The sequence below is a fragment of the Adiantum capillus-veneris genome, chromosome 26 (genome assembly GCF_014529385.1).
Source record: "Adiantum capillus-veneris isolate H3 chromosome 26, ASM1452938v2, whole genome shotgun sequence".
Classification (NCBI taxonomy): Eukaryota; Viridiplantae; Streptophyta; class Polypodiopsida; order Polypodiales; family Pteridaceae; genus Adiantum; species Adiantum capillus-veneris.
In genome coordinates, this window is record NC_140956.1 from 73,231,221 (window position 1) to 73,247,685 (window position 16,465).

The 16,465-nt window shown below is 41.6% G+C and overlaps 1 protein-coding gene across 1 annotated transcript; it reads right to left on the reverse strand.

Annotated features, from left to right (window-relative positions):
* Positions 1-8,429: 8,429 nt before the first annotated feature.
* Positions 8,430-12,982, reverse strand: LOC147423650 (pentatricopeptide repeat-containing protein At5g27110-like). The gene has a single exon (XM_086500990.1). The coding sequence runs from the start codon at positions 12,528-12,530 to the stop codon at positions 9,324-9,326; it is 3,207 nt and encodes a 1,068-aa protein (XP_086357116.1). The 5' UTR covers positions 12,531-12,982; the 3' UTR covers positions 8,430-9,323.
* Positions 12,983-16,465: the final 3,483 nt, after the last annotated feature.

The following is a 16,465-nucleotide window of genomic DNA, read 5'->3' on the forward strand; positions in this document are numbered from 1 at the left end:
CAAGGAGGATTTCTTCATCTCTTCTTCATCCAAGCCTATGAGATGGGAGATCTCCTACCTGCCAATGGTGCTTTCAAGGGACAAGAAGCCTCAGTCACTCCCTTAATTGGGAAATTGAGGCTCCATGTCCAAAGCTATGTGGACAAGGAGGATTTCTTCATCTCTCCTCTCAAACATGAGGATGTAATCCTAGGGGCACCATGGTTTGATCCATGGCTACCAATGTTAAATTCCCTGAAAGACAAATTTACTTTAAGGTACAGGAAAAAGATATGTACATAGATGCTAAGGAGTTGGGTAGTACCATACCCATTGTACATAAGCAAACTTTCAATAAGTCAATAAAGAGCTCTATTTCCGTGTACATGATTTTTGTTAAAGATTCTCAAAATGAACCTAATGTTTTAGCAAAAGAAGATATAAGCAATCAAAAGGAATTAGAGTTATCCAATTTCCTCAAGGGATTGCAAGATGTTTTTATTGATGTAATCCCTTGTGAGCTACCTCCCAAACGAGGGGATGACAACCATGCAATTGAACTTCTTCAAGAAAGCTCACCACCTAATAAACCTCCTTATCGAGTTTCTCAAGCTCAACAAGAGGAGATTATGGGGTAAGTGCATGAGTTGGCTAAGAAAGGCATGGTTAGGCCTAGCTTATCTCCATTTTGTTCACCAGTATTATTAGTGAAAAAGAAAGATGGCACATAGCGTATGTGTGTCAACTATAGAGCACTAAATAGGATCACTATCAAGAATAGGTTTCCCGTTCCACGAGTAGAAGACCTATTTGATAAGCTACAGGGGTCGACCTACTTTAGTAGGATTGACCTAAAAAGTGGCTACCATCAAATAAGGATAGTTGATCAACACATGTCAAGATCGCATTTCGCACTATATTTGGTATTTACAAGTACATTGTCATGCCTTTTGGCTTGACCAATGCACCAGCCACATTTAACCGCATGATGGAGAAGCTATTCAGGCCTCACCGAAGCTTTACTGTTGATGATATAATCATCTACTCTAATTCATTAGACGAACACAAGCAATGCCTCCAGGTAATATTTCAAGTTTTACAAGAGAATAAACTTTATATTAATGGAAAGTAAAGTGAATTTTTCTTACAAGAGATTCAGTATTTAGGTCACATTATCTCTCAAATGGCATCCAAATGGACCCATCAAAGTTAGAGGTAATTAAAAAATGGCCTAATCCAAGGAATCTGCATGAACTAAGAAGCTTTATAGGTATGTGTGCATACTATAGACTCTTCATAGAAAAATTCTCACAAATCGCGGGACCATTACATGTCCTAACAAAGAAAAAGGTTAGGTATATATGGTCCACCAAGAAGAACAATGCTTTCAAAAAGCTTAAAGAGAAGCTTATCTCTCAGCTTGTGCTTACAGTGTCGGATCTCTCAAAGCCATTTGAGGTCCAATGTGACGCCTGTGGTGATTGCCTTGGAGCTATTTTGCTCCAAGAAGGGCACGCCATAGCCTATGAAAGTTGAAGGCTTGACCCTGTTGAGCAAGCTCTAGATATATATGAGAAGGAACTCTTAGCAGTTCTACATGCTCTAGACTCGTGGAAGCACTATTTATTGGGGACTCCTTTTATTATGCAAACGGATCGCCAAAGCCTTAAGTACTTCATGACGCAGGCCAAGCTCTTCAACAAACAAATGAGGTGGGAAAATTTCCTTTCATAATTCCATTTTCATATTGCTCACATTGTTGGCAAGCATAATCAAGTAGCCGATGCACTCTGAAGACGATCGAGAGTGAATGCGGTATCCATAGAAACTCACAATGATCTATCTTCTGTGATAGATGAGTATGCTATTGATCCCGATTTTAAAGATGTGATGCCCTTGCACTAGGGAAGAAGGAAGAACCATTTACCTTACAAGATGGTTATCTTCTCTATGGCAACAGACTATGCGTTACTAACTCACTATTTGAGAAAGTAATGTATGAATTCCATGCTCCTCCTTATGGGGGCATAGAGGGATTTAGTCTACCCTAAAAGGGATAGAAACATACTTCTATTGGCATGCCATGAAGACAAACATACAAGAGTATGTTTCAAAATGTGTGGTATGCCAAAAGACGAAGTTTGATAGAGGGAAGCAACTTGGAGTGCTTCAACCTTTGCCAATCCCTCATTCACCATGGGAGAGTATATCCATGGATTTTATCTTTGGATTGTCCAAGTCTATCCATGGGAATATAGGAATATGGATGATAGTAGACATGTTTAGCAAACAAGCACATTTCATACCTGTCAAAAAGACTATCAAGGCCCATCAAATGGCAACCCTCTTTATATCACAAATCTTCAAGTACCATGGCTTGCCAATGTCCATAGTGTCGGATAGAGATCCTAAAATGACCAATAATTTCTGGAAGGGTCTCTTTGAGAATTTAGGTACAAGGCTAAACTTCTCTTCAGCCTATCATCCTCAAACGGATGGCCAAAATGAAATAGCTAACCTAACGATTCTTGAACTACTAAAAGCTTATGTCACAGAAGTAGATCAAAAGTCCCAATGGGAGAAGTACTTACCTTTAGTGGAGTATGCTTACAATAACACTATACATACTTCCACAAGGAAAGCACATTTTGATGTAATGGAGAGAAAATCAAAAAGTCCCCTGCTACTCAAGGTACATGGGAAGATCTTTTCTGCAGATGAATATAGCGGAGACCTGCAAGAATCTTTCCAAAAGATGAAGGATGCTATATCCATCTCTTAGCAAAGGCAAAAAGTTGTTTCTGATAAGCATAGAAGAGCCCTAGCCTTTAAACAAAATGATTGGGTCTTGCTTAAGTTTTCCAAGGCTTGATTAAGGCACATGACGGGCAAGAATCCTACGGGACACCAAAAGTACTATGCTAAGTTAGCAAAAAGGTACTATGGTCCATTTCAGATTCTTAGGCCAATCAAAATGAGATGGCCTATCAACTCAAGTTACCCAACCATTGGGCTCATACACAATGCTTTCCATGTGAGCCTACTAAAGCCTTACAAAGGAGAGCCACCTCAAGAAGCAACCATTGGATATCTGACGGTATCTTATCAAGTTTAAAAATTATCCTTTTGAAGATGCTAGATATCCGGATGCAAGGCATACAATTAAAGGATAACCTAAACCTCGTCAATGCTTACAATGATTTCCTAGAGTAAGCAAATGTAAATATGTATAAATGAAGAAAGTTTTTGTCTTATAAGACTCAATTTTTCTTTATTGTGCACAAATGTTAATAAGTATGCATGCTTAGGATCATGTTTGTGGAGACAACGTCTCCCAAACACCAAATAGAGCTTGTCACTCTACTATGGAAGATTGATACGGCTAATGTGTAGACATGCTTGCGGCAGCTAAGTCTCTCAACCACCAAATGGACTAGTCATCCATTTTAATATGGTGTCGTAGGGTAAATAGGGATCCTCTACCCGCTAGCAAACGGACCAATGACTAGACTTTATCTTCTCCACCTCATAGGACAACTATGATTTCAAGAGAGAGGTAGTGTCATAAAAACTTATATCTCATTCTCCTAAATGATTTTCTCATGTTAAACTGATCATTTAATATGGGGAGGTCCCAGGGAAGTAAAAGCTAGAATATTGGTAAGGCTACTAGACCGATCTCAACAGGGATCCAAAGGAGGGGAAATAGGGATCCAAAGGGGGACAATCCGCAAAAGAGCAATGTGCATCAATGGAGCTTAAAAGACCTAAAGTTCAGCTCCATTAAGACTTCCATAGGCTAAAGTTCCTAAATTTAATTAAATTGTCCAATGGCCAAAAGTGGGGAAAAGTGGATGGTTATGGGAAGACTAAAAAGTCTTCCCACATCCCTAGGAGGGAGGGGGCGAGCCCTCGTGACTAATTGACGCCCTCATTTTTTTAGAGGGGATCTACGACTAAAAATCAGTGTCGCTTTTCGATGAAGATCACAGCCGTTCATCCCAAATGTGAACTTGATGTAAACTAGATGTAAACTCGAACAAATGTGATTCACTCGTTGTGAACTTGCATGTAAACTAGATGTAAACTCGAAGTAAACTTAGTGTGAACTGAGATCGTGACGGGCAGCTAGGACTACAGAATATAATGCTATCATGAGTCCATGTCTTTCAAAATGCGTGCAATAGTGTAGTGGTAAAGCAATAGTATTGGGAGGGGGAGGTTGCGAGGTCGAATTCCACCACACACCCTTCTTTTCTCCTCCATATGAATCGAACGGCCCACAATGAACAATCATCTGGGACCGTAGATCCCCTCTTAAAAATGAGGGTGTCAAATAGAGACGTGGGGGGCGAGACCTAATGGTAGGGGAAGAGAGAGAAACGCATATACACACTCCCAAGCTCCTGCTTTACACAAAGGGAATAATGGACACATGGCAAGCTCCTAGCCCAGTTACCCCCAATCTCCCCTCAAATCCTATTGGATGGCCATAGAGGTGGACCAATGAGGATTAGGCTAGAGTAAAATCAGCCTAATCAATTTAAGAATGCTTGATAAAAGAACCAATAGAAATTAATCTCCCTAGAAGACTATTGGACAGTCTACCAAGGGGTCCAATGAGCATCCAATACCCTACTAGCTAGAAGACTAAAAGATCCAATGAGAGTTTAAATAAATTATTTTAATTACCTAAGCTCTTACAAAAGGGGCAAGGGGGACACATGTCACATCAATTATGCTTCTTAATTGTAATTGGCTAACCTTTGTAGGAGCCAATGGGAAGCCAACAAGAGTAATTGGGAGGAGGGGTCGATAGAGAGAGAGAGAGAGAGAGAGAGAGAGAGGTTGGCATTTTAGTCTACCTAATTTTTGCTACACACACACAATTCATGTGTTGAGCAAGAACTCCATCTCCTTCTTCAAGCATTGAAAAGTAGACGCCTACACCAACAACTCTTGGCTATGGAATGAAAATCCAACCAAGAGCCAAGCTTCAATGGCATGCTCATCTCCTCTACCATGCTAATTACTAAGCTAAGCTATGCTATTAGAGTGAATATGTGAGGAGAATACTTCTTTCTCGTAAGATACATCTTCTTCCTCTCAATCTTTCCTCATTCCCTGCTAGCTCTCACCATCTTTGAAGGTGTGTGAGGTCTTGGAAGCCTAGGCTAGGTCCACTAGGTGTGTTTTTCAAGCATAAATTGGTGCATGAAGCTTCTATCTTCATTGCACCAACGAGTTTTTTCAAGGAACACAAAGATTGTATTGTACAAAAGTCTCCTTTGATGGGAGAAGCTATAATACAAAGCCTTTTTGGAGGGGGACCAGCTCCATGTAAATCCAGTCCTCAATTGTTGTCAATTGTTCTATATCTCTCTCGTTTCAAGTATTATCTATGCCAAACTAGCTAGGTGTAAATTGCTATGTTGCTTTCTCAAATTAAGTACTCTCTCTATGCTCATTAGGAACTTGTTTCTAATGAAATGCTCACTATGCTATCATTTTCAGCTACACACAAGTTTGTTAAGTATGGAGCCTGATTTACCCTTGTAATTTTCTGTGGTAAAAGCGCACATTTGTAAGGCTCCCATTATGAGGAGAAGCCATCGTGCGTAAAGGAAAATCACTCACCGGAAACCAAAAAAAAAATCACGGACAAGAATCGGGGGCAACTTTAGAGGCCTCGGGGACGGAGGCCCCCGAGACTTTTTTTCGCCGGAATATTATGGCCGGACGGCGGCCGGAAAGTGGTCGGAAAACAACCGATCGGTTGGCCGGTAGCCGGTAGTCAATGGCCGATGGCCGGTGGTCGGAAGTCAATGGCCGGTGGCCGAATTCAATGGCCGGTGGCCGAATTCAAAAGCGGACTTGTCTTCTCAAGGGTGGCCACACATGGGCGGATTGGAGGGTCCGATTTGGACTTATTCGCACAAGGGCAGCTACACATGGCTGTCTCTCATTAGAGAGGGCAGCCCATTTGGCCTATAAAAGGAGGCCATTTCTACACACATTTCAGAGTGTGAAGTTGATGCAACAAGGTGAGTGTGAGGTGGTGAGAGTGAAGCAAGGCGGGAGCTCCATTAAGGGTATAATCCCTTTGTAAACTACTTCTTGTTTTGAAGTACTAAAGCCATTGAGTGGCTGCTTTCCCGTGGACGTAGCCCACATTGGGTGAACCACGTATATCGTGTGTACTCTCTCTCTCTCTCTCTCTCTCTCTCTACTCTATAATCTCTTGTGTGTGAAATCTATCTCTCTCCATTAAGTAATCTAGTCAAAAAAATCAAGTTTAGCTACGTCTTATTTCCTAACAAAGTTACTAGTGCATTAAATGTTACACAACTTACACCAATCATGTGACTTTAGACTAGTAAGCTTTTCATCCTTTTTTAATGTCATTCTACGATAGTGTATTAAACTTGTTGGCGTTCACAAAGACCATAAAATGTACATAGCCAACCTGAGACGCAAAGTCCTAGGGTCTTGTACAAAGTTAGGTGATGTGCCATCAACATGCTTCCATGCCATTCTATATGTAGGAATTTTAAACACGCCATCTACACATCAACCTTTCTTTTTCCATGATGTAAGAGTCAAAAACATGTTTGACACACTTTAAAAATGTCTCAATAACTTCTGCAATACTTCTTTACCTTAGACTTTCTTTGACATTTGGTTGCTCCACACTTTGAACATATCTCCATTCCTTCATGCTTGCCTTGGAACAAAATGCAATCACAAGGATAAGCATATGGAATCAAAATCCATGTCCAGCTTCTGTAGCACCTTTACTGCATCATACCTTGAGTCCACCCTTGCGAACCGGCAAGATGTGTTGCTAAGCAACCTTCCAAAAAAAAAACAGGTGAGGCAATTTATTAGCTTTAAGAACAGGCATTGTGTAAAATATGATAACAAGGCAACAAAGTTACCCAAAAATTTCTGACACTAGTGTCAGTCCACCTAGCCTTGCTTCCATGTTCAAGAGCTTCTAGGAGTCTCTTCAATTTGCACACCATTGCTCCCTCATATAGTGTTGTAGCAACCACTGCGTTCATGTCATCATATGCTCCACCTAGATTTGCTTCCATGTTCAAGAGCCTCTAGGAGTCTCTTCAATTTGCACACCATTAATCCCCCATACAGTGTTGTAGTAACCTCTTCTTTCATGTCATCGTATGCAAGCCCCTCCGCTTTCATGATTGTGACAATCATGTCAGCAATCTCCAACTCAAACATCTCGATGTCTCGAGATTGCAATCCATTATGCCTAATTTGCACACCCAAAGGCGATTCAAAGATTGGCACTCTTTGACATGTCCAAGAGAGTGGATCTTCTATAAATGCACCTTGTAGGTTGCAAGATTACAACCCAATGTCTATCATTGAAATCTTGGTAAATAAAAATGAGCATGAAAAAACATGAATTACAAGTTAAACAAATAAATGAAAAGTTACTAACAAACTTATCAATAAAATAAACTAACAAAGAAACTAAAAAACTAAAATGAAATATTGGTTAACAAATTAAACTCAACTAATACAACACAAAATAGATAATGCACACACATTCATCCACACATGTGAAGATCTATGTGACATATTGTTTTAATTTGTTAGTTCAACATTTGCTTGAAGGTGTATTGTTTGCACGTGCCATGTATTTGCTCCCTGCATTGAAACAGAGCTCCAAAGTCATTGGCCTCTATATCATATTGCCTTCACTTTACTGCTAAGATGCTCATGATCCTTCGTTGTCTTCTGATGCTTGTTATCTCGATCTCGATCGGGTTTGGTTCATATTTTTTTCATAGCTCATACGGTAAATTTGCCATACTTTTCTTATCACATAATGTTTGGCATGTGATATATTAGAAATACATCTATAGGAATGTCCACACTACTTTGGACAAGATGAAGATGAAGCTCAAGAAACGCAAGAGTATTGTTGAGTGTGCTAATACAAAGATAAAGCTTGCTCTGAAGTGATCGGTGTATGTATAAACCAAGGAGGGGGGGATCTCTTAAAGGGGGAAAAAGTGCATCGATGGTGCTAAGTATGTTCACACATCATTGCGAGAATATGGTAAATCCCTCCTAAAAGTGATGAATGTGAACATGACTGACACTCATGTATAAGAATGTGCTAGACCCAATGTGATCAATCCACTAAAGGCAGTAAGCACAAAGATTTGTGAAAAGCTTCAAAGTTCTCACAAAGTAGAGCCTTTGTGAAAAGATCAGCAAGGTTGTCATGTATAAGCACATAAGCAAAACTGACCTCTCCTCCTGCAAAGTCTCTCCTTAACATAATGATAATGCACTTCAATATGCTTTGTGCAAGCATGGAACACGTTGGGTTTCTCACAACTGCCAAAGCACTTGTGAAAATTGTGGTGGTCGCAACACCCAAGTTAGTAGTCTAAAGACGTTTGAGCCAAATGCACTCAACAATACCGGTGAAATTTGCTTTGTACTTAGCCTCACAACTAGAAGTGTTGACCATTGTAGGTTGCTTCCTATCAACCATGATATACATGAGCTACCAAGCACAAACAAAAGATGTTGCATAGGCCCATAAGCAAAGGTGGCCTCTCCTGCAAAGAGTATCTCCTTAACACAATGATAATGGACCTCGATATGCTTTATGCAAGCATGGAACGCGTTGGGTTTCTCACAACTACCACAGCACTTGGACTTTAGTCAAAATTGTGGTGGTCACCCAAACACCCAAGTTAGTAAAAAGACATTTGAGCCAAAGGCAATCAATAGTACCTGTGAAATGTGCTTTGTGCTTAGCCTCACAACTAGCAACCACATGACTTCATTGTGATCTCGGTATTTTCTCAAACTAACCATAAACAGAGTAGCACTCAGAATTCGCTGTGTGCTTAAGATGCCATTATCCGAAGTCAGTTTCTGTGCTGAAAGTGTGTGTCGCTGTGCCTTGAACATACAGCCTCCACCAGAGAATATGTGATGTGAATTCCCAGCCAGGGCTGGAAATACAACCATATCATCAGTAATTTTGATTAATTATGTACAGCTAGTACTATACATTATTTTAAAGAAAATCGGGGCTAGAACTCAAAGCTGGTGTGGCATCAGGGTCACCTTCCAAACACTCATTGCAGTATTGGAATTGTGAGAGGCTTCCATGCTAGAGCCTGATTAGATGCTTTGTATTGTACAGTTTTACAAGGCATTAAGATCTTGTATGATGCATCACAGAAGCCACGCTTAAACAGAACAGCTTACCACCTGTTTGTTGAAAGCCATCACAAAGAGGCAATAAGTAGTTGCAAGCTCTTTTGCAGTTCATTAGTGTTTCTCTGCCTCTACCGGACAGCGTTGGCGTATAGATTATACATGGAAATATACATAGAAGGATCTTTGATGTAGACTCTCCTGGCATCCTCAAAAACTTGCCTTCCTAGCACAAGATTTCCTTCTTTACGGCAGGCACCTAACACTGTACTTGATACAACAAGATCAGGATGAAATGGAAGCCCGTTCATTATTGCCACTGCACTGTCAAGTTGGCCTGTGCGGCCGAGAAGATCGATCATGCATGTGACATGCTCTGCTATTGGGATCAAGCCATAGTTGTTACTCATAGCATGGAAGTAACTAGCCGCTTCATCTACCAAACCTGTGTGACTGCAAGCATTCAAGACACTTACAAATGTTGCTGAATCTGGATCATCACCATCTTCAATCATTCTCTCAAAAGTGCCCAAAACATTGTCAACAAGTCCCAATTGAGCATATCCTGAAATCAGCGCATTCCAAGAGGTCGCACTTTTCATTGCAAGGTTGTCAAAGACTTCCTGTGCCTTTTCAGGCAAACCACCTTTGGCATACATGTCTACCAATGCCTTACCAACCATAGGATCTTCATCTACGATTGTTTGTTTCACAATCCTGGAGTGCATCTCCTTTCCCTTTGTTGTGGCTCCAATGCCACCACAAGCTTTCAAACTACTAAAGTACGTGATTGCATCTGGAAACACACACTCTAGAAGCATCTGATTGAAGCAGTCAAGTACATCCTGCCCAAATTCATGGTTTAAATACGCGGACATTAAAGCATTCCATGAGACAACATCTCGGACGGGTAACCTATCAAACAATTCATGTGCCAATCTAAGGTACCCACATTTGGCATACATGTCCACCAGAGCATTCCCCAGAATGATGTCACTTGCTGACAGACCCTTTCTTTCAAGCTCAGCATGTATTTCATGACCCTCCCACATCGCTACAACACTACCACATGCATTCAGAACACAAGCTAGAGTAATAACATCGGGTGCAACCCCCTCAATTTGCATCTCCTTGTAGCAATCAAGTGCTGCTTCACTTTTCTCATACTTAGCATAGCCCGCAATCAAAGCACTCCAACAAACAGCACTCCGCACTGGAAGCCTCTTCAGCACCTCATGAGCCTTGGTAAGCAATCCACATTTGGCATACGAGTCCACCAATGCATTGCCCAGCACAAGATCTTGTAGAAGCAACTCTCGTCTTTCAATCTCCACATGCATCTCTAGAGTTTGTCTTACATCACCAAGGCTGCCACACGCTTTCAAGATACAGGTAAATGTTATAGCATCTGGGATAAACCCTTCTGACTCCATCTTTCCAAAGCAATCTAAAGCCACTTCAGCCCGCCCGTGGTTGACGTAACCTGCAATCAATGCATTCCATAAAAACAAGTCTCGTTCCATCAACTTACTGAACAATTCTAGAGCATTTGAGAACAAGCCAAATTTTGCATACATTTCCACCAATGGGCTTCCAAGGACAATATCTCTTTCTATCAAACCTCTTCTGGCAATATCAGCATGTACTTCTGTGCCCTGATCTATTTCGCCAAGATTTCCGCAAGCTTTCAAAATGTAAGAATATGTGATGGCATTTGGAGGTACACCCTCCTCCTCCATCTCGCCTAAACATCTTAAAATCTTTTCATTAGCATCCTCTCTAGCATATGCACCTATAACTGCGTTGTAAGAGACTACATTTCGAGCGAGAAGCTGAAAAAATACTTCCAATGCTTTTGCAAGCTCACCACAATTGGCATACATGGAAACCAACGCATTGCCAAGAACCACATCATTTTCTGCAATACCCTCTCGCAAGATTTTGGCATGGATTTTATTACCTTTCTCTAAAATTCCCATGTTGCCACAAGCTTTCAAAATGCAGGAAAATGTCAGGGAGTCTGGAAAAATGCCTTCAAATTGCATCTGCTCAAAGCAGTTAAGTGCTTCCTCATTACACTCATATGATGTGTATCCACCAATGAGGGAATTCCAAGAAACAACATCGTGCAATGAGAGCCTGTCAAATACTTCCTGGGCTTTTGCAACCATGCCACATTTCCCATACATGTCAACCAAGGCATTGCTAAGAACAATATTCTTACTCAGCAACCCCCGACTTTCAATCTCAACATGTAGTCCCAAGCCTTTTTCCATGTTTTCAGATATTCCACATGCTTTTAAGCTGCAAGCAAAGGTAATTGCATCTGGAAAGACACCATCCAGTTGCATTTGCTTGACACACTCAAGGGCTTCCTCACTATGCTCGCACTTGACATACCCTCCGATCAATGCATTCCAGGACGTGATGTCACGATTTGAAAGCTTAGAAAAGACTTCGCGTGCTACTGAGAGGGACCCACATTTAGCATACATGTCAACTAGTGCATTGCCAATAAAAGAATGACCTTCCAGCAGATCTCTTCTGGCAATCTCCGAATGAAGTTCTAGACCCTTTTCTAAATGTTCAATGCTGGCACAGGCATTCAAGCAGCAGAGGAGTGTGACAGCATTTGGAAGAACATCTTCGTCTCCCATTCTTTCAAGTAGCTGCAATGCTTTCTCACCACAATCGTGTTTTGCATATCCCACAATCAAAGCATTCCACGTCACGACATTTTTGGTACGAAGCTTATCGAACACCTCCAATGATTTGTCAAGGAGACCACATTTACTATACATATCAATCAAAGTGGTGCCAATGAAGATGTCTTTATGCAACAAACCAAATTTGGAAATGTAATCGTGTATCTCAACACCCTTGATCACATTTTTCATCTTGGTACAGGCCTTCAATAAGGCAACAAGATGATACCCATTAGAATCCATGGATTGCTCTCTCATTTTCTTGTACAGTACAAGAGCATAATCTAGTTGCTCGTACTCTATGTAGCCATTGATGATAATATTCCAAGAGTGTTCACTTGGAGATATCATTCTATCAAAGACGGTATGTGCATCGACCATGCTCCCTGCTTCTACAAACATGGAAACTATGTAGCTTTGCAACAGACTGTGAGTTTCAAGAGCATTTCTGTGCAAGTATGCATAAACATGTAAAGCATCGGCAAAATTCTTCCGTTTCGTAGATGTGCGTAAGATCCATGCAAGTCTGTCGACAGAGAAACAGGGATCTTGTGGAGGAATAAGAGCATCTTCTCCGGCACCAGGCACACGCGGAAGGGAAAATTGGCTGCATCCTAAAGTGGTGGGCTTCATCTGCCATCATTCACTAGGGAAGCAGTTCATCCTGGGTCGTGGATTTTAATGGTATAAACAGCCATGATCTCCAATGAAAGCCTCAGCTTCGATAAAAGTTTAAACACAAGCTTTCCATTAGAGCTGCGTTGCAAGGATGACTATGCCAACAGGCAAAGGAATTTTTCTGCAAAGAAAAGACATTGTACCCCAATGAAAGACAGTCTTAAGCAGCAGTTCGTGGCGACTTCCGTTTGAGCTTTTTTCTTTTCTTTTGAGTGAAAGTACCCAGCGAATGAGCTGCAGACCTGTTTTCACACCGCAACAGCACACTTCATGTAGAGCTACATGCTGCAGAGTGCTTGAGATCGTCGTCGTGCTCGAGAGTGCAAACCTGCACGCCAAGCAAGGCGCCAACGTTGGGCAAAGATCAAATAGACACTATTTTTTGCTTGCCCCAAAGGGACTAGGGCTTAGTGATGCCTGAACTCTTATGGAATTGATATTCTACTATTTATTCCAGCTAATAGGTGGAAAAGGCTTGATCGATGTATAGGTGATTTATACTTATACGAACAAATATATATTTTGTATAATTTATTATTCAAATGCTCTTTTATGAGCTTTGATCATTTATGACCTATCGATCAGTTTGTACTCACTTTGATCATGCAAAAAATTTATATATCAATGCGTGCAAAAGAAAAATGGTCACTCTTGCACGGGGGGAGATTACACCTAATGTTCGTGTTTTTCTTCTCTACTATCCTCCTCTCTCTCTCTCCGTGTCGACGTAGCACTCCGCTCTAAGAGGTGCGTCAATCTGTGACCTCCTACTCTGTCTCGCTCTTGTCTTTCTCATGTCAGATTTGCTATGGCGTACGCGTACACGATTGTGCAGGTATGTATATTTATCGTTTTATGGTTTGTAGAGCACTATTCTCGGTATTTGCAGGGCTCTCCGCGTCCCCGTTTGTAGCAATGGTATCAGAGTTGTGGCTATGCTCTTGGACTTGCAACGATGATGGCTATGGAGATTGTGGTGAACAAAGATAAGGCATGCTTACTTACACTTAATTTTTCTTGTTTAAAATTAGAGGTACGTGATTATTACGAACCTCCTCGCATCATAAGTATTTCAAATTGTTTAAAGATATTGGATTTTTTTATTTATTTTTTTGTGCTTAATGGAATATTTATGTGGGTAAGGATAATTGGTTGTACGATAAGTACAGTCTAGAGCATAATATCCGTTAATATGATGCTTGAATTTTTTTCTTTCTTTCTTCTCACTCGCATGTCATAGAATCAGATTCAAGAGAGCATATATAGTGAAAGATGATGAGAAAGAGGATATAGGAGGACTAGCGAAGCTTTGACTGCTACGATAAGAAATTTGTAGGAGAAGACGAGGTTTAAGAAGAAGTCGGATAAAATCAAATCATGTGGGAACAATCCTTAGACTATAAAATTTTTACTTGTAGTTACCGTAAGGAATAGTGAAATGCTTGCTTGCTAGCAGTAATCAAACAAATGGCTATGTCCATCAGACAATCATAACGGACCACATTGTCCATCGGTTGTGCAGATGCTGCCCAAACTCCGAAAGGACCAGCCGCTATAGCACCACCCCTACCTGCAACAGTGGTGGCAGCGCCTACCATCCGGCAAACAACCAACTGATGGTGTCGTTATGTCATTAGCCACCATCGAAACAACTTTTTCTTTCTCTCTCCCTCTCTCTCAACTGTCGTCGTTCTCTCTCCACTCCAGTCGCCATCCACTAACCACCACCCAATTGCCATCCGGTCTCATCTCTCTCTCTCTCTCTCTCTCTCTCTCTCTCTCTCTCTCTCTCTCTCTCTCTCTCTCCTCTTGAAGCACCCTACGCACTGGAACTCGTAGATGATAGAGCCAGACCGAGCACTGCACTCCATTCAGCTCTGCTTCAACCACTCAATACCATGAGTACACAAATCAGCGGCCAACCCAACTTCCAGCCAGAACCGTAGTAATAGACGCATTGGCTGCGTTGTTCAATCCTTGCATGGCTGTGCCGTAAAGCAACTAGCTTCCATACACACACAACGTTCATCTCGGTTGATCGTTCATTGCGGGAGTGATAGCTGTGCATCTCTCTCTCTCTCTCTCTCTCTCTCTCTCTCTCTCTCTCTCTCTCTCTCTCTCTCTCTCTCTCTCTCTCTCTCTCTCTCTCTCTCTCTCTCTCTCTCTCTCTCTCTACCTATAACCGCCATGCAAATTTTCAAAAGAAAGAAATAAAAGGGGATGGCCCACCTGCTGTGTCATTTGTGTGCCCACCTTTTGTCGTCATGCACCCACCAAGACTGCAGAAATCCAGTCGTTATTTTCTCTTTGGCCTATTGGCAGACACACACACATTTATCGCCCCTTCGTGTGCTTTATGGGTGCACACACACCCCCACTCCCAACCCACCATGTAACGTTCTCTCCCTCCCCCTAACATTGTTGCCCAACACTCTATCTCTCCCTAACATGTAGTCGAGTCTCGCTCGCTATTTTTAGTGGTATGCAAGGCGTCGGCCAACCACAACCACACACAACCCCAGAAGGCTAGACATACAGACCAATCTCTCTCTCTCTCTCTCTCTCTCTCTCTCTCTCTCTCTCTCTCTCTCTCTCTCATAGCTGCAGCCCACTCTACATTTTCCCTCGCTGCTCTTAGTGGGTTGCAATACACAAGCTCCATACCCTTTGAGAATCCATACGCTGGTCCAACATCAACAGATGTTCATTGGTCTACCATCTCTCGCACTAGTCCAGAGAAATTCTCAACAAATCTATCTCAATCTTACCATTTGTTCTTCAATTTCACTATTGAGCCTTTCTCGGCAAGCTTCATGTGCATAACAGTTCTCATCCCTTGAGGTTTCCACCTACATGTGCTGCTAATACCATGACTCTTCAACCTGCAAAACTGGCATCATCCCTTGCAACATCCTTGGAACGGGGACACCCAACAGCATCCAAGAAATAAGAATACAATATCTTTGTAGCAGATGATGGAGATATTTACATGGTTGCTCTATTGCTACAATAAATTACCACATGGGAAGGTTGAGCTTCTACTACACTCGTGAAGGAGTACGAGCGGAAGTGCGACGCGAGAGAGAGTGTGAGAAGAAGAGCACGACGATATGGTGAACTCGCTCTACTGTAATGTGTAGAGCATAGTGAGTTCTTATTAGGTTTTAACAAAAGAATATGTGTACATACCTGGCGGCCCGCCCACTTACCTGGGCGACCACATTGGGCTTTATACCCCAACAACCTCCCACTTAAAGTCCAATGTGGTACTTTAAGTGTGAGAGAAGCTACTATACAAGCTAATATACAAGAGATGTAGAGAAGTGATATACTACCCTACACCTAACTGCTTGCGAAAATGCGCAAAGCTCTCTGAGGGAAGTCCTTTTGTAAGTAGATGAGCAGGATTTTCTGTGGTGTGAACTTTGACAAGCTGAAGTTGCTTATCCTCGAGCATTTCCCTGATGAAATGATACTTCACATCCACATGCTTTGTCTTTGAGTGATAAACTGGATTGCGAGCCAATTGTATAGCACTTTAACTATCACAATATAACACAGGCATCTCTTCTTTGATTCCCAAATCTGTTACTAGTCGATTAAGCCAAATTGATTCTTTGTATGCCTCTGATGCTGCAACATATTCAGCCTCTGTAGTCGACTGAGTAACACAATCTTGTAATCTAGAACGCCATGATACTGCTCCACCAGCCAATGTAAAGACATACCCTGACGTAGACCTTCGGTTGTCTAAGTCACCTGCATAATCTGAGTCTGTAAAACCCTTTACACTTAGCTCCTGACTCCCATAGCATATACGCATACTCTTTGTAGCTTTCAAGTATCTCAATATTCCTTTCACTGCCTCCCAATGTTTCTTGCCTGGGTTT

Excerpts from the sequence above, each read along its gene's own strand:
- LOC147423650 (XM_086500990.1), bottom strand. The coding sequence starts at position 12,530 with ATGAAGCCCACCACTTTAGGATGCAGCCAATTTTCCCTTCCGCGTGTG.